This window comes from Gadus macrocephalus, chromosome 4, assembly GCF_031168955.1.
Source record: "Gadus macrocephalus chromosome 4, ASM3116895v1".
Classification (NCBI taxonomy): domain Eukaryota; kingdom Metazoa; phylum Chordata; class Actinopteri; order Gadiformes; family Gadidae; genus Gadus; species Gadus macrocephalus.
In genome coordinates this window covers 12,673,665-12,691,185 of record NC_082385.1, presented here as the reverse complement: position 1 = coordinate 12,691,185, position 17,521 = coordinate 12,673,665, and the positions used below count along the sequence as shown (strand labels likewise).

The 17,521-nt window shown below is 43.4% G+C and overlaps 3 protein-coding genes across 4 annotated transcripts; 1 reads left to right on the top strand and 2 right to left on the bottom strand.

The window, feature by feature from the left end:
* The first annotated feature begins 14 nt into the window (after positions 1 to 14).
* Positions 15 to 7,364, top strand: ggcx (gamma-glutamyl carboxylase). Its single transcript, XM_060050313.1, has 15 exons — positions 15 to 187; positions 380 to 589; positions 1,401 to 1,559; positions 1,797 to 1,962; positions 2,072 to 2,150; positions 2,309 to 2,415; positions 2,497 to 2,660; positions 3,153 to 3,463; positions 4,011 to 4,142; positions 4,241 to 4,392; positions 4,539 to 4,708; positions 5,035 to 5,165; positions 5,273 to 5,420; positions 5,901 to 6,102; positions 6,744 to 7,364. Exons 1-15 carry the CDS (start codon positions 163 to 165, stop codon positions 6,901 to 6,903), a joined length of 2,316 nt encoding a protein of 771 aa, XP_059906296.1. The 5' UTR covers positions 15 to 162; the 3' UTR covers positions 6,904 to 7,364.
* Positions 7,365 to 7,666: 302 nt separating this feature from the next.
* Positions 7,667 to 12,530, bottom strand: snx24 (sorting nexin 24). The gene is made up of 7 exons (XM_060050316.1): positions 12,335 to 12,530; positions 11,438 to 11,521; positions 10,983 to 11,087; positions 10,320 to 10,414; positions 10,189 to 10,218; positions 9,837 to 9,901; positions 7,667 to 9,601 (listed from the first exon to the last, which is right to left on the bottom strand). The coding sequence occupies exons 1-7, from the start codon at positions 12,401 to 12,403 to the stop codon at positions 9,531 to 9,533; spliced, it is 519 nt and encodes a 172-aa protein (XP_059906299.1). The 5' UTR covers positions 12,404 to 12,530; the 3' UTR covers positions 7,667 to 9,530.
* Positions 12,531 to 13,044: 514 nt separating this feature from the next.
* loxa (lysyl oxidase a) lies at positions 13,045 to 16,873 on the bottom strand. 2 transcript variants are annotated; one of them, XM_060050310.1, is made up of 7 exons: positions 16,047 to 16,873; positions 15,850 to 15,958; positions 15,100 to 15,237; positions 14,456 to 14,612; positions 13,791 to 13,886; positions 13,513 to 13,628; positions 13,045 to 13,411 (listed from the first exon to the last, which is right to left on the bottom strand). In XM_060050310.1, the coding sequence occupies exons 1-7, from the start codon at positions 16,696 to 16,698 to the stop codon at positions 13,405 to 13,407; spliced, it is 1,275 nt and encodes a 424-aa protein (XP_059906293.1). In that variant the 5' UTR covers positions 16,699 to 16,873; the 3' UTR covers positions 13,045 to 13,404. The 2 variants fall into 2 exon arrangements, with proteins under 2 accessions (XP_059906293.1, XP_059906294.1); XM_060050311.1 differs by lacking the exon at positions 13,045 to 13,411 and having other exon boundaries at positions 13,509 to 13,628.
* Positions 16,874 to 17,521: the final 648 nt, after the last annotated feature.

Below are 17,521 nucleotides of genomic sequence, written 5' to 3'. Positions count from 1 at the left end.
GCTGCGATCCTGTTGACTGTCCCGTGTGTTCGTTCACTGTGACACGTAGGTGGTTGACCACCAGGAGCTCAGCTCACTACCTGGTGAAGGGGAAGCGGGTGCTGAAGTCCCTGTCCTGAAATTCAGTTAATATCCTCCAGCTTGTTTACAAAAACATCAGTTATGGAGGCCAGGGGCGAGGGCGCAGGTAGTTATTATGAGTAATGGCTTGTTGTGTGGTTGTGTGAGCAGCATTTTGTTTTGTTTGTTATTGCCCGTTAATACTATGCATGAATTACATTGTTATTATAAAAGTATCACTATGTTGATTTGATAACGTGCAGATATCTGACCTGTATTGAAAAGTATGTCACAGCCCAGTGTTACCGCGGTGTTGTAGGTGTGCAGTCTGCTGACCTAACCTCCGGGTCTGGAAATGAAGACGAACCGGTAGAGGATACGACCGCACAGGCCGTCAAGCCACCAGAAGGAAGAATGAAACGTATATTTGGGTTTGAAAAGGAGGACTTCTCTTCCTGGCACCGCATCGTGTGCCTCCTGAACCGCCCCACCGACCCTGCAGCGTTGGGCATTTTCCGCTGCATGTTTGGTAAGCTTCTAGTTTGAGTGTTTCGTACTGGCAGAACTGGCAATAATAGCTTTTAGTAACCTAACCAAAGCAGATACACGGATAAGCGTATTGCATAGCTATTTCCATGGGTCGGAGTCTGGGCTTTGTACTTGGGTCATGCAGTGACTTTCAGGCTTCTTATTTCATCAAAGGTCTCACTGTACTTTGCAGATTTTTGCACACTAGTCTCCTAGTAGTCCATTCCATACTAGACCATGCCTCACTTTGGATTGTACTGGCAAGAATTGAAGCCCAAAGGTATTTGTCTTCCCTCAGACGAGAGAATACTGTTTTTCCTAGTCTCTTAGTTGCTAAAGGGCGCCCACTGGACTCTCTTCAGAATCTCTTGTGCCTTATTATTAGGGCTTCCTGCTCTTTAAATACTCTAATTGGTAGAGAGGTTGGAGGAATGTTCCTCCCATCTTCTCCCATCTGTTTTTGCTTGTTGTTACGGTGTATTATTGACTTTAAATACATTTTAGGAAGAAGCTATACCACAAGTGGTGCACAATTTAACGGCTTGTTTTAAAAATATAAATACAAATACAAAATACAAATAAAAATACATATACAAATACAAATACAATACTTCCTGTTTTCCCTTATATTTAATGTGCATTTCTGACATTAAGTAGGTGAAAAGGGAGAAGAAATTGCCCCCTATACCATTAGGACAGCTGTTTGTAATCCAACCTGTATCTCTCCAAGGCGATGGCATCGTGGTCTCTGTTGTTACTGGTGCATTGTGGGCAGAGCCACCATGCTGAAGCTCCACATGTCTTCCCCTCAGGGATGCTGATGGCCATCGACATCACCCAGGAGAGGGGCCTCAGTCACCTGGACTACAAGTACCTGGACGGGGCCCCCATCTGCCGCTTCCCCCTCTTCAGCTCCCTGGAGCCGCTGCCCATGGACTGGATGTACCTGGTCTATGTGGTCATGTTGTTGGGTGGGTTCAATGGAGGGTTATGTTTCTGTTTGAACTGACAGAGAGGGGCATAAGAACTGCTCCGACCTCTAATCCTCGTGCTGTTGTTTTCTTTACACAAATATGCTCAAGATTGGTGCATCTCAAAAGTATGTGTCTTTGGATGCTTTCTTTAGTCATTTCTAGTAGTAGAAGTTTCTTTTTTGAGTTTTTACGTCTTGGATTATAACATGGCTCTCATTTGCATCTCTCTGTAAGGTTCTGTTGGGATCATGCTGGGTCTTTTCTACCGGCTGTCTTGCCTCATGTTCATCTCCACATACTGGTACGTCTTCTTTCTGGACAAAACCGCCTGGAACAACCACTCCTATCTCTACGGCCTGATCGGATTCCAACTCACACTCATGGATGCAAATAGATATTGGTAAATATCTATTATATAAATGTATAAAGATATATTCTCTATTGTTCATACGTTTGTATTTCGTTACTATATTTGTTGAAACTATTTTTGGATATTTTTTTTTTTGTAGGTCACTTGATGGTTTGATGAAACCCAAGAAGAGGAATGCTGACGTCCCGCTCTGGAACTACACCCTCCTGAGAGTACAGGTCCGGATCCTTCTTGATTTTGATTTCAAATGAATGAATGGCATGACATATTTGTTAAAGTAGCATTGTAGTAGTAGTCTTTCATTACACAAGTCGGCAGTCCCGAGTGACTTCATTCCGTTTCACTAATGGTTATAAATGTTTACAATTCCTTGCAGATATTTATTGTGTATTTCATCGCTGGCATCAAGAAGTTGGACGCAGACTGGGTGGAGGGATACTCCATGTCCTATCTGGCGCATCACTGGCTGTTTGAGCCCTTCCAGTGCGTATATTGTTCACACGCTTGACGTCTCCTGCTCCTAGGAGGCCCCTCGTGTCTCATCCCGATGTCTCTCCTGCTCAGGATGATCCTGTCGGTGGACCAGGTCAGTCTGCTGGTGGTGCACGGAGGAGGCCTGGCCCTCGACCTCACGGCGGGGTACCTCCTGTTCTTCGACGCCACGCGGCCGTTCGGCATCGTCTTCGTCTCCTACTTCCACTGCATGAACTCTCAGCTCTTCAGCATCGGTGAGTACGTACGACTTTCTCATGGATCAATTCATGATATTGATTGGCTGATGATATTGGTGTCCGGAAGTTGGTTCAATCAATCACTGCTGTACCGATTTGTTACTTATGTCGAGGAATTTCGGCTTGCCTCATAAAGTTGTCTTATACTTGATAGTCAAAGTTCCTGCTTACTTTTAAGACCTGTACAGCATTTATTCAACATCCATATCACATGTGGATATTCCATACAAAAACTGAAAACATTTCGTTTTTTTGTCTCATTTGGAAGTCTACAGATGACTCAATTGCTACAATAATTTAACAAATGATGGATCCAAACATGAATTCGTTGCAGTAGCAGAGTAATGCATCATGTTTGTCATCACACTTTGACAGCCGTTGGAGCAGGTTGTCACACCACATCCCCCATATCTAATAAAAATGAACCATTGGTTTTGCGCTAAAGTCAATGTGCCCCTGTTGCACCTCTGAACCCTGACCTCTTCACAGGAATGTTTGCCTACACCATGCTGGCCACCAGCCCTCTCTTCTGCTACCCCGACTGGCCCCGGAGATTCTTCGCCCGCTTCCCGGCGCCCCTGTGGGTCTTACTGCCCATCACGGCCCCGGGGCCCCAGCCCAGCAGCTCTTGCGTTTATCCAGAGGTCCAGAAGGGCGGCAAGAAGGCCCCTAAGACCCCGTCCTCCAACACCACCCCCAAAGTCTCCCAGCCCAGGTTTAGACACAAGCTGGCCACCGTCTTTGCATTTATCTACGTGGTGGAACAGTTCTTCCTGCCTTACTCCCACTTTATCACACAGGTAAATCTGCCTCTCTTTAAGGGTTCAGTTTCTTTTTATTCAGACAAGATAGGCCACTAGTTGTCAGGTGGTAGATGTCCTGTGGTCCCATTACCAATGTCTGACCTCATTCTTAATGTTTCTTAATGACATGTTAACAAAAGTAGTATTTATGTGTGATATACAATACTTATGTGTGATGTACAGATCAAAGTAGATTACAGTAATCCTATTTGATCAATGTGATTTATTTAACTTCCATAAAGGGCAAGTCCTTTTGTAATCCACCAGATATAGTTGCTCAATCAGGATCAACGTGGTCAGTGAACCCCGAGAGCAAACAGTAGCAGAGTCTGGCTTAGTCATCAACCACGTCCGCAACACCGCTTATATAATGAACATTTGAATCGAGTTGCATGCATTGAAAACAACTGAATGTTACATCAAATTCAAGTGAATGAACAACACCCAAGCCATCGCTTTCGTTCAGAGATATAATTTCAGAGGCAAAATCTGGATACATGTATGCGATACTGCAGGTTTTAAACAAAGTCCTTCCTGTTCCTAGGGCTACAACAACTGGACCAACGGCTTGTACGGCTACTCCTGGGACATGATGGTGCACTCGCGCAGTCACCAGCACGTCAAGATCACGTACAAAGACGGAACGACGGGAGAGGTCGGATACCTCAACCCCGGGGTGAGTGACTCCACGCCACGCCCTTACACACACCTGACGTGAGCGGTCAACCCCCCCCCTCTGTGTGGTGTCATGAACCTCGTCATGTGATCCCCTAGGTATTCACTCACAGCCGGCGCTGGAAGGACCACGGGGACATGCTGAAACAGTACGCCGTCTGCCTCAGTGCGAACCTGCCCCGTTACAACATCACCGAGCCAGAGATATACTTTGACATCTGGGTCTCCATCAATGAGCGCTTCCAGCAAAGGTATGTCAAATAAATGAAGACTTGCAGTCAAGTGATTCATTTAATAATTTCATACTAACCTTGCCGTGTCATGGTAAGGATGAAATCATTTAATTAATCCCATATGGTTGGATATGTCATGTTATTCTTTTTCTGGGTTCTGGAAGGATCTTTGACCCGCGCGTGGACATCGTGAAAGCCGATTGGTCTCCGTTCCGTCCGAACCCCTGGCTGATGCCCCTGCTGGTGGACCTGTCCCCCTGGAGGACCAAGTTCCAGGAGATCGAGAGCAGTCTGGACAACCAGACGGAGATCGTGTTCATCGCTGACTTCCCAGGTGTGTGGCCGTGGTGCGACACAAGCTGTACCACGTTCAGCTAGTGATGACATGTGACGTCGGAGAGCTACCTGTGGTCCTCGTATTGGAGGCTTCAGGAAGATCTGGTTCTCTGATTGGATGATAGAGAGGCTGTTTGTGCACTCTTTAGACACACCGATTTGAAATATCACTTTAACAGTGATTACAATTTTTCCGAAAGACTCTGATAAACAAAACTAAATCTTCCCTCTCACTCTTAACAAATACAACATTTTCCTACGTGTTGTCCTGTGTGGAAACCCGTCACATAAATCAGAAGGCCTTGTTATTCCCACATCCTGTAGGCCTCCACCTAGAGAACTTTGTGAGTGAAGACCTGGGCAACACCAGTGTGCAGGTCCTCCAGGGTCAGGTCACCGTGGAGATCACCGAGGAAAACAAGAACTACACCCTGGAGACCGGCCAGCAGATGAAGGTACCTCAGAGGAGCCTCCAGAGCCCCCAGCTTCACTCCATGACCAAAACACTTGGCAGAAAGCTTACGTCAGCTTAAGTAAAACAAAAAAGTCTGTCTTTCTGTAGCTACCCCACGGCGCCTACCACAAGGTGTACACGGTGTCCGAGGGCCCGTCCTGCTACATGTACGTCTACGTGAACACCACGGAGGCGGCGCTGCAGCAGAACTTCACCAGGCTGCTGGGGATCCAGGAGCGTGTCCGCAACGGCACGGGTGAGAGGGAGGGAATCAGATAGGACACGTCATGTGACTTCAGACTCCAAAGTCTAAACAGTGACTGGTGTTGAAAAGGCTGGGCTATTTATCTATGGCCGTTATCAAAGAGTAGGTCTATCTGATATTCCCCTGACAAAGTCGATGACTAGAATTACAAAGGTGAAAAAGTGTATTGCAGATATTTCAACACCTGATACAACTTATGCATAGAGCAAAATGGTGTTACTTTTTTTTGGTAAATTCTAATTTAAACCTCAATTTATGGTCTCTGATTATAACAGACATTTTAATTTAGCCATTTTTTCTGCGTTTTCTTATGGTCATATGATAAATGTAACAAACTAATATAAGAAGAAACGACAGTACGAAGGACAATCTAAAAATTAGGAACCAGAAACGAAAAAAGGTTGACCCCTGATACTCGGCTGTCCAGCAGAGATGAGGTTCGTGTGCACTAAACTGTCCTCTCCCGATCAGAAACGGAGCCCCTCCCCCCAGAGCTGCTGCCGCTCATCGCCACAGACGACCAAGGGTCAGAGGTCAATGCCACGGACCCCGTCGTCCAGCTGTTCCTGAGGAGGCAGCGGCGCATGAAGGAGGTGAAGAAACGCAGGGAAGCCAACGTGATGGAGCGCCTCAACCGCTTCACCGTCAAGAAGTACTACCTGCTCAGAAGAGGGTGAGTCACTCAGACAGGAAGTACTACCTGCTCAGAAGAGGGTGAGTCACTCAGACAGGAAGTACTACCTGCTCAGAAGAGGGTGAGTCACTCAGACAGGAAGTACTACCTGCTCAGAAGAGGGTGAGTCACTCAGACAGGAAGTACTACCTGCTGAGACGAGGGTGAGTCACTCAGACAGGAAGTACTACCTGCTGAGACGAGGGTGAGTCACTCAGACAGGAAGTACTACCTGCTGAGACGAGGGTGAGTCACTCAGACAGGAAGTACTACCTGCTCAGAAGAGGGTGAGTCACTCAGACAGGAGGTACTACCTGCTCAGAAGAGGGTGAGTCACTCAGACAGGAAGTACTACCTGCTGAGACGAGGGTGAGTCACTCATACAGGAAGTACTACCTGCTCAGAAGAGGGTGAGTCACTCAGACAGGAAGTACTACCTGCTGAGACGAGGGCGTGTCACTCAGAGAGGATGTACTACATGTTGAGACGAGGGCGAGTCCAACCATCTACCATAGCTATTTGATACTAGCTAAAGTATCAAATAGTTGAACCCACAACCACTTCTCTGGGAGTCGACCAACCCAGCCACTCGACTAGTCGTGTCTAGCACACAATTCACTCTTCTGTGTTTTCTATCTCAGGTTTCTGATGACGGCCATTGCACTGCGCAACCTAGCGTTTGGTCTTCCTCCAGTGGACCAGCTGACCAGGGAGGTGGCCTTCGCCAACATGAAGGAACCTCTGCAGGAAGCCAATCAGGACGGACCTCTCAAGGAGGAGGCGGGACATGGAGAGCTTTAGGACCAATAGATAAGATCCCGAGAAGTCCCAGCCAACAGAGGAAGGAAGGATTGCGTGAACAAAAGGATATGGATAATCTTTCTAACGGACTGTTACTATGGCGGGAGCATTAACTGCTCAGCAATTGAAAGTATTTAAATTGACCTGTAATATAACACGTCCTGCATCAGATGGGTTTTTTTAAGACAGTATTTTGTTACAATCGTTTACAATGAAAGGACCAGTTTGAGTTATGCTTTAATCAGAATGTTAATCAAATTATGCTTCTTTACTTGCCTGGTATTTTTTCTCAAACCATATTTTATCTGAAGTGTAACAGATGTTTTTTAGGGACGTCTTGACCTCCTGTGAGGCATTTGAGAATCCACTAATGTGAAAAAATTCTTTACGCTTGGCGATAACAGTTGGTACTGACATCATGTTTTATATGTACTTTTTAAATAATAAATAAGTTTGATGTACCTACCTCTCATCTATACTTCCTAAAAGGTACGAACACCAAGCAATACAGTGACGAAAGGATAAAGATATGCAAGAACTATATTCAGTATCCATGTGAAATTCTGATGCAACTCTGAGTGTAAATAAATTCAGGTGAGCTTGGATATTCCATAGAATCCTATGGCCATTATTTTCAGGGATTGCATGATTATCCACTTAAAAACACAGAACCTATATTTAGTAAGTAAAGCCTGTATGGAAACACAGCCAGTCATGACATGCATTCATTCCAGGTCAACCAATCAGAAAGAAGAGGAGCTAGTGAAATCAATGAGCTTTATTGGTGTGAGTTTGATAGCTTCCAGATCGGCCATCCTAAAGTGCTACAGTACCATCCACAGTGTTATTTATATGATCCATTATGGCACAAGTGACAATTATCCTACAGTCAGAACACACAACAGCCGCGGTATAAATAACACTTTAAATATAGATCTACACGCTTGTATCATTGTTCTGTGGTGTCGGGCCATTCTGACAGTTACCTGCTATTTTAAAATCAATACACTTCATGGAATATTGTTAATGCCTTAGGTACGAATTTAAATTACAGTATTAATGTAAGTGCAATGTATTCTTTTATTGAATACGTCATGTGAGATTCACAATATGCACGCTTTCATGTTGGCCAGGATTATGAAAATAAAAAAGGCACAGAATGAAAAAAAAAAAGAATACTTCATGTGAAATTTTAAACAATGAATTGCAAAAATATTCAGTCGCTCTCATGAAAAAATAAGCGGACACTATGTTACATAGTATACAATGTTACATGTCAGTATCAACACGATGTCTACACTGACCATTTTCCGTTTAACCCTTCATACAGTACACGTTTATCCTGTCCCGAATATGCAAGACTCATCATGATCCTCGTTTATAAAAACAAATGTTTAAGATTATTAAGACGCCCACATACAAGCTGAGGTTCTGACATCAACCCTGTGGAATAAATATGACCGCAGCGAGCGAGCATGCATCAACAGGTCCACTGCTGCGGCCTTTAGTGTTAAACTACGACCCAAACCTTACAGGGACGTTAGGAGCCCTGCATGGAGAAGATAAATCACATCTAGGCTGCAACAGAGCAAGTTAAACATGAACCATTAATGCCAGCCATGTGCCATGCTTTTTGTTAATATTTTCTGATTTGATTTAAAACACCAATTTATTTTAAGACACTACATGGAAAGATTAAGACAGTGATTCATAGAAGGTATTTTGCAAAGACAGTTTAGAGTGCTAAATTTCATCTCTGATGAATAATATCAAAACTAGTTATCCTAGCTGGTTTTCTGTCTTCAAACATTGTTGTCCTTTCAGGACTTTAATCCATTGTAATAAACATTATTATATCATCATAATATACATTATACATTATTATACCCTTTGTCCCTGCACCTTGTTATTACTACATGACCTTCTTCATATTGAACACAAAGCAACACGATGGATCAACAATGGATCGACCGTTGCGATACATGCTGCCAATATCAGGCCTGTTGTGATGAACACCCACCAATGTGACCTCATGATGGAGCTTCACCTTCTGGGTTCTGCTGCCTAATGGAGCTTTGTGTTGTCATTGTCCATGGAACTTAACTGTACAAACATTGACATAATATCTAGGCTCCTTAGGTTTAGAAAAAACACAGCTTTGTTTGTTTGCATTTTAGGGAAGCCCAGGTTTAGTGTTAAAACCTGATAGTCACTCAGCAATACCGAGCAGGGGAAGTTTAACCTAATCCCCTGACCATATTGTTTTATGTATTAATTTAATAAGAAATAAATAATCTCTTTCATTATTTAGTTTCACTGCTCTTCAAAAATGGTGAAGGAAATATGTAGATGCTGTTTTTTAGGATAAAAAGATTCTGCCTTTCTTAACTCTAAAGTAGGTCAAATGTAGATGAGGTATAGGCCTACCTGCCGCTGTTTCACCACTGCATTCTTGTTTCTTTCACACCCTTATGCAGAGGTACCTAGTGGTACACTTAATGGAAGTGATCATAAATGAGGGTCATGTGTCTTTACACATCACACGCACACACGCACACACAGACACACACAAACGTAGTAATCCCTTTGTAGTAACAGGTGTTTTCGACACACAGGGGGCCAGGATCCTACCTGGGCTGCAGGTCAGGGTAAAACACCCCGTGTATGACCCCCTCGCTCACCACGTTCGCAAACGTATCTACAACAGAGAACAAAAGGGTCTTTCAAATTAAGTCCTCATATAAACCAGCTATTATTACAGAAGGAATACAAGTTAAAAGTGATAACACTATACTTCTTACATATATAATAATGACCATAACAAAAAGGAACAGCTATCTGGAATAGAAATTGACCAAAGAGAGCATACAGTATAATGCTTTATCATCATAACTGTGGTAATAACTGTGAACAGAAGGGAGAAGAGGCCGTACCGTGGGCGGTGGGGAAAAGGTAGGGGTCCCTCAGGTAAAGCATGACTGGCTGGTGAGTTAGTTTACTGAGAGAGAGGGACAGAGAGCGAGATGTACAGACAGTGAGACAGTAAGTAAATAAAACCTGCCCACTCACTGGCTCTGAGTGTGAGTATGCGTCCCGTGTGTGTGTGTGTGTGTGTAGTAGGTGGATGCCAGATTAGCAAACAACGATTAAGGCTTTAAAAACACAGCAGAAGGATGAGACACTAATATTGCTAGATTATAACATTATTGTATGTTTTGTCTTTCAGTTACCGTACAAGCTTTTGTACGGTAACTGAGATGTATACGGTAACATCTAAATGGTTACCTCAGTTCATCAGAATCGGTTTCAAATGACCTAAGGAGGGACAGAGAGACGGGTTCAGATGGAGGTTAGGGCTTCTGGACAGCGTCTGTGAAATTCTGAACTCTTTGAACACAGAACCGGTTCCAACTCACCCACAGCTTTCTGTTTTCGGCACTGAGGGAAAATGCCTTATATTTAAGAAATCCAGGAATATCTTTGGAAGAACTTCATTCTCCATGATTATAGTCTGCAGAATAGAAGAAAGTCACAGAACAAAAATTACACTAGATGTAACCAGAAGGAAAGCAGCACTGTGTTGTTCTCCCCAAGGTAGGAGTCGTGAGTTAGCGGAGATAACACACAAACATATCTCAACCTCAACCCTCAGCTACAGCTCAGATAGCGCTGTACATTTAATAATACTGTCTTATCAGTCATACTTTTGATTATCAGTAAGTGTACAGCTACAAAATCAAATCCAAGAGTGGGCCTTTATAGTGACAACCCAATCACATTAGTATCGTCACAGGTACAATTTGATGTAATAATTCCATTTTAAGACCTATCCTTAAAAAGGTACACTTGTACAGCCATTTATGCTATAATATCCCTATCATAACTATAAAAACAATAACATTTTAACGTCTGATTATTGCGGAGCACTAACATAATTGTACTAATACAATTATAATACTTAAATAACAGTAATATTAATAATAATAACATAATAATATTATTATTAATAATAATCATAAGGCCTCAAATAGGTGCCTTAATAGTATTTGTTAGATAAAGCACAGTGCACTGAGCCACACCTGTAAATAGAGCTCCAGGCCATGTCTCCTCTGCTCCAAAACCTTAGGAACCCAGTTCCTCACATGTTTAGAAGGCACCTCCGGTGGTTTGATGCTCTTCTTAAGCTGTGGCGGTGGTGGACAGACAGCGGGACCCATTACAAACACAAATAAATAGTGCAAATACCCATGAAGACTCCCCAGTAATCACTGTGTATGCAAATAATGTTTGTTGATCTATTTACAAACACATAAAAAGCTATATCTAACCCTAATAAGCTCTGAATCCATTAGTGACAAATGCAAATTGAAGTGAATCCTAACCCAGGAAGTCTAATGTTATGACCTTTGATCTAGTGGTAGACCACTGTGGACGCAGTATGTGTGAATCTACGTCTCATCAAAGGATTCATTGGGGACTGTTTGTAACTAACTATATGCGTTTTGAGCAAAATGTTTAATACATCCAACTGTACCATTTTATGAAGGGCGTGAAATTCACTGTAGCGTTTCTCAATGGCATGCTGTCGGCCATTCATCAAAACATCGATTTTAAATACCTACAAGAGGAACAAAGACATTTTATTATGTTTAATAATGACATAATTCCACAATATTCGTATAAGGCTTAAGAGAGTCTCTTTCAAGAGTTAGCCTGAAAGCATAGGCTATGTAGGAACAAACTGACCACAACTGGTCAGAAATGTTACATGGTCAGTAATGTTCATAGCCAGTACATGGACACTACTTGCTTATGTCAGCTAATTTATTAAGAGGAAGCATCTTTCTGCATTTGACTTCCTACTGAAGTGAATCACATCTTCTAGATAGAGTACATAACAAATTATAAAACAAGTTTGATCAGATAACATATCAACAGCCTGTGGGTGCTAACAGAATATTTTGTTACAAAACAGACTAGGGGTATTCAAGTTGTATTGCTGTTCGAGGCTATCACTGACAGCTCATTGCATATTCAATACATTCGTATGTCATTCATCAGTTGTAAACTATATGGCAAATTATGTCTTCACAGTGATGATCCACTAGGTGTCCAAACGAGGAAATTACAGACATTTAAAGAATGTAGGGAATGTTCGACCTCCTCAATGTAATAATGTGTTTATTTTCCCAGTAGATCTGTTTTGGTTGGGAAGTGGTAAATAGTCGTAAACATAGGCTGGATTGTATAACAAATAGATCAATACAACACCATTGTTAAACAGAGGCATTATTTATATATTTGAGCCACCGTTATTTTAACAGACATACTTATGTCCCATATGAGTCATATAATGTGATGTTTATAAGATCTAGCGCAACTTAACCAGAGGTCAAGAATGAAGCGATGAGAGAGCTTGAGAACATCTTACCGTGTATCCCTTCTCCAGGGAGCTGATCTCGGAGCGGAACGACGGGATAGACACTCTGATGGGGGGCATATTGAGGAGGATGTTATCTAGCTGTCTGATGCTGCTGGTATGTACAGCTGATGATTACACTGATTACTTCGCTCTCCCTGAGTTCACCTCAAAACGCATGAAATAAACGAACTCACTAAATCCTGTGTACTGCCGCCCAGTGGTAAGGAGTATATCGGTACAAGTGAGGATCAATTTGAAGATTTTATGGGCTAATTACTATTGCACAAAATGATCAAATATAATATGATATATATATATATATATATATATATATATTTTTTTTTTGAAATTGAAATCAGTAGTATTTAACATAATTATAATATATTCATTAAATTGTAGGTGTGTGTGTGTGTGTGTGTGTGTGTGTGTGTGTGTGTGTGTGTGTGTGTGTGTGTGTGTGTGTGTGTGTGTGTGTGTGTGTGTGTGTGTGTGTGTGTGTGAGTGTGCGCCTGTGCGTGTTTATAATTTATTATTTAAAAACACAATGTTAATCCAACCTTTTATTCAAGAACATTTTCACCAAAATAAAAGTATCTCTTGTTTATAAATATAAGAAATACATCTTCCGTAGTTTGTCATATAAATATTGATTGATTTAGGTATTTACTGATCAACGCTCAAACCTGATTCTCTTTTGGGAAAAAAAATGGCAATACAAGTTCACTTTGACCATTTTTATGTGTAGAAGAAGTTGCAAGTCATGCGGGGAATCAGTACAATGTAAACAAGAGCAATATGTTCATAAAACACTTTAATACAAAATAAAATGGGCATTCATGTACTATGCTTGGAATACAAATCTGCCTGGGGAGAAATGTTGATTAAATCAATTATTAACATTCAATAACTTTATGAAAAACCCTACCCTACATAAATTGATACATTAAACGAAAGTTTGATTCATTTAACTTTAATGTGAAGCTTGAAAAGAAACAGTATAGAGTAACCCAATTATCTCCATTCCATTTCCCTTTGTGATGCAGCCTTCTGATGCCCACAGATGATCTTAATGCCATTTCCTAATACCTAAAAAAAAGAAAGAAAAATAAACACGACTATAATAACGAGTTACCGGGGCCATACCTCAGCACAGGCTATCTTTTCACTTTGTACTAGACTCCACTTACGGAGATATGTGGCAGCCGGAAACGTAGGCGTAGTTCCCGGTGTAGCGGACGTCGCAGCGCACCACATTGTTGCTGTAGTCAGACTCTGGCACCTGATAGCTGGGATTCACACTGACCTACACAGTGCGATGACAAATAGCACAACACATGATCGACCTAGCGTGTTCAAATGCAGAGGAACAGGGAACATCTGGTACTTCAGAGGGTTAAACTGGCCTTCTGAGTCCTTCCCTGCCAAATTAACGAGTGCCAGATATCATGTGATATCTCCAGCCAACCTTGAGGACAAAGTTTCCAGGCTTCACATCTGTGATGTCGATCCACTGGCAGTCGATGTCCGCGTTATAAGTGTCGTAGCATCCCGGGCTCAGACCCTGTAATTTAGAGGGCAAGCAATTTGGGAGAAAAAGAAGGAATGAATCAAACAGTAGGAAACGCCGTCCATTTCACATACTGATACTCGATCAGGGTGTTTTTGTTGCTAAAACAATAAATAGCTTCTAGCTTCTGTTTTTCTAACAGTTTGACTCACTGTTGAAATGCTTGATGATCTTTTAATGGCAGCCAAGTAAGGGTGTGTACAGTGCAGCCAAGCAGTAGCTAGCTCTGTGCTAACCTGTGTGAATGCCATGCAATCAAAGCAGCAGCTAGTTCTGGGCTAACTTGTAGAGTGCAGTGCACCCAATAAGTATCTAGCTCAGGTCTAGCCTGAGTGTGTACAGTGCAGTATAAGCAGTAGCTATCTCTGAGCTAACCTTGGTGGGTACAGTGCAGTCATAGCACTCACTATCTCTGGGCTAACCTGGGAGTGTACAGTGCAGTCATAGCACTATCTATCTCTGGGCTAACCTGGGTGTGTACAGTGCAGTCACAGCACTAGCTATCTCTGGGCTAACCTGGGAGTGTGCCGTGCAGTCACAGCACTAGCTAGCTCAGTGCTAACCTGGGTGTGTGACGTGCAGGCGAAGCGCCTGTAATAGCCGTAGTCGCAGGACGTGTCCTCCAGGCAGAAGCTGGCCTTGTGGCCCTCGGCCACGGAGTGCTGGGTGCTGGAGTCCAGAAGCTCGTAGTGGCTGAACTCATCCATGCTGTGGTAGTGCCTGGGATTAACACACACACACACACACACACACACACACACACACACACACACACACAGACACACACACACACACACACACACACACACACACACACACACACACACACACACACACACACACACACACACACACACACACATACACATGCGCACGCGCATCACAGTAGCTAAATCTTTTTTTTTACACATTGACATATTTTCATGCATTACATTACATTATATTTATTTAGCTGTTGCTTTTATCTGAAGCGACTTACAATAACTATGAAGATACAATGAAGTTGAATCTCTATGGAGACGCATAAGTCTAAGGTATACTAATTTCAAGAAATTGATAAAGAATGAGAATGCAGGTGACGTAATAATTAACCAATCAATGAAATTGTATATTTCAAGAAGAAGTCCAGACCCTTCTGTCTATTCATCCACATCCCCTTCAGCCTCAGAAACCCCAGGAACACAGACAGGGACCCGAAGGTACTTACTGATGGCAGCTGTGCCACTCCCAGGAGTAGCGCGGTCTGCTGGGCAGGAAGTCAGCCGTCCCCTGGTTCTTCACCCTCTGAGGGAACCTCAGGAGCATCCGGGTGTCGTAGTCCCGGACGTCACCGCGGTAGGCGGAGCTGCACTCACAAACACAAGGCAAGGCATTGAGGATACCCACTGAGGAAAGGAAGGAATAATGGTTGTTTGGGTTGGTTTTACAATAATGAGTTTACCGGAGGCAATTTTCGTGCCATGCAAACAAACCATAATTAAAGTGCTCTGATTTCCACTGCTCCACCCTGTCCGGACCTTTGGTGAGACTGTGACTCTCTCCTAACATGAGGTCACTTAACACAAACACACCAGGTGGCACATTTTCAGTCTTGGAAGTATTGTTTTTGCTCTCTCTCTCTACCTCTCTCTCTCTCTCTCTCTCTCTCTCTCTACCTCTCTCTCTCTCTCTTTCTCTCTCTCTCTCTCTCTCTCTCTCTCTCTCTCTCTCTCTCTCTCTCTCTCTCTCTCTCTCTCTCTCTCTCTCTCTCTCTTTGTCTCTGTCTCTGCCTCTGTCCCTGCCTCTGCCTCTGTCCCTGCCGCTGCCTCAGTCTCTCTCTCTCTCTCTCTCTCTCTCTCTCTCTCTCTCTCTCTCTCTCTCTCTCTCTCTCTCTCTCTCTCTCTCTCTCTCTCTCTCTCTCTCTCTCTCTCTCTCTCTCTCTCCTTTCCCACAGGTGATACATGACAAAGGACATTACCTTGACAGGCAGTTCTCTTCCCCTGCACATCTCAGGTTGTACATGGGGACCCTCTGCACATATGCAGAGGACTGGATGTAGTACGGGTCTGGCACAAGGTCCGGGAGACCTGAGGGATCACAAACAAATAAACAAATAGTTACAAATAAACATCCAACCGGATAAAATGAATGAGGAGACCCTTTCCTCATTCTTACCGTACTGATGGTACCTTGTGCCGTATCCCCCTCTGGATCGGGGTCTGGGCTGCTCGTACGCGTCATAGTGGTTGTAGTATGGGTTATCTCTGTCGGTGGACTTGTATGGGTCATAAGGGTCATCGGCGACCATCATGTCCTCTCTCCGTGGCAGGGACGCGTCCTTCGTGTCATTCTTGGTCGTGTTGTGTGGATGCGTCCTCGTGAGGTCGCCTGCAGGCTGCTGCTGCTGTTCGTCGTCTGCTGGTGTCACGCGCCGTTGAACTTGAGGTGGAAGCCAGCGTCGTCCGTGTCCGCGCGCTGGGAGCGGATTGCCTGAGTCCGGAGCAGGCGCGCGGCTGGAGGGCTGAACCAGCTCTCGGGTTCTCGCTGCGTCTCCGTCGCGAATGATGGTGACAGGTCTTGATTGCAGGTTGTCATTAGCTGCGTCCCTTTGGCGCGCCGGTTGGTACTGAGAGCCCTGGCTTAGCAGGCTAAAAATATTACCATTGTGCGCCCATTGTAACGTCTGCCGAAGTGCCGCACTTTGTTGGTTACTGCTTTGCCTCCTTGCATCCGGACTGTTTTGAGATAGGGCAGCATGCAGTAGGAACATAAGTACAAAGATGCGCGCGTACGCGTAAAGGAGCGTGTCAAATATGCGTAATCCCATGATGAAGTTAAAATAACGCGACGTTGCTGACAGGACACTTTTAAATGAATGTTATTCCACTTTATAACGTCGACCGGGTATCATTTTAACGCCAGTTTCACAGATATGAAAGCCTACATGTATACCTGTGATGTGAACTCATTTGGTTCGTTCTCAGCCTGCAGATGCGCCGTTTGAGAGCAGGAGGAGGAGGATGGGGGGGGGGGGAGGAGTTCAGCTATGAACCTTTTAGACACGTCTGCTGCCGAGAAGTACTCCATTTTTTAAGATTGCATATTCTCTCACTTATTATAGTACTTAACTGTGTAGCAACTGCAGTAGCTGCTATCATTGCTGTAATACGGGGAATTGGTTAGCATAGCGATGGTTGTACTTGCACTTGGTTCTATGAACATCCTTTCTGTACCGACAGCGATATATTGATGCACTTCTTATGACAAATGTACTTATTGTAAGTCGCTTTGGTTAAAAGCGTCTGCTAAATGCCCTAAATGTAAATGTAAATATTCTTAGTTTGCCTCCCCGGTTGGTCTTGATGGGCCTAACCATCGAATATACCTGTTCACATTGTTTTATTGAGAGAAGGATATATCCTTAAACTGTACTACAGAACAGGCCTGCAGAGGGATTATTATAAACTCTGCATTAAACTGCAGAGACAAAAGAAGAAAACATCGGTATTTTTTGTTATATAGCCATCTTCGTAATATCTTAAATGTCTATCAATTGCATAAATGGGGTTCTGGTGTGCCATGCTATGTGATCTAGACTAGGCCTTTACACTCCTGAAAACATAGACCCATGCAATGTAATAAATAGCATA

Bases quoted from the DNA above. Each gene is read 5' to 3' on its own strand.
- ggcx (XM_060050313.1), top strand. From the start codon at position 163: ATGGAGGCCAGGGGCGAGGGCGCAG. The intron at 2,661-3,152 runs GTGAGTACGTAC...ACCTCTTCACAG, and splicing joins CTCTCAGCTCTTCAGCATCG to GAATGTTTGCCTACACCATG. The intron at 6,103-6,743 runs GTGAGTCACTCA...TTTCTATCTCAG, and splicing joins TACTACCTGCTCAGAAGAGG to GTTTCTGATGACGGCCATTG.
- snx24 (XM_060050316.1), bottom strand. From the start codon at position 12,403: ATGCCCCCCATCAGAGTGTCTATCCCGTCGTTCCGCTCCGAGATCAGC. The intron at 10,415-10,982 runs GTGTGGCTCAGT...TCTATTCTGCAG, and splicing joins GCCTGGAGCTCTATTTACAG to ACTATAATCATGGAGAATGA. The intron at 9,902-10,188 runs GTAACCATTTAG...CCTCTCTCTCAG, and splicing joins ACCGATTCTGATGAACTGAG to TAAACTAACTCACCAGCCAG.
- loxa (XM_060050310.1), bottom strand. From the start codon at position 16,698: ATGGGATTACGCATATTTGACACGCTCCTTTACGCGTACGCGCGCATC. The intron at 14,613-15,099 runs GTAAGTACCTTC...TGTTAATCCCAG, and splicing joins GAGTGGCACAGCTGCCATCA to GCACTACCACAGCATGGATG. The intron at 13,629-13,790 runs GTTGGCTGGAGA...CGCACTGTGTAG, and splicing joins CTGGAAACTTTGTCCTCAAG to GTCAGTGTGAATCCCAGCTA.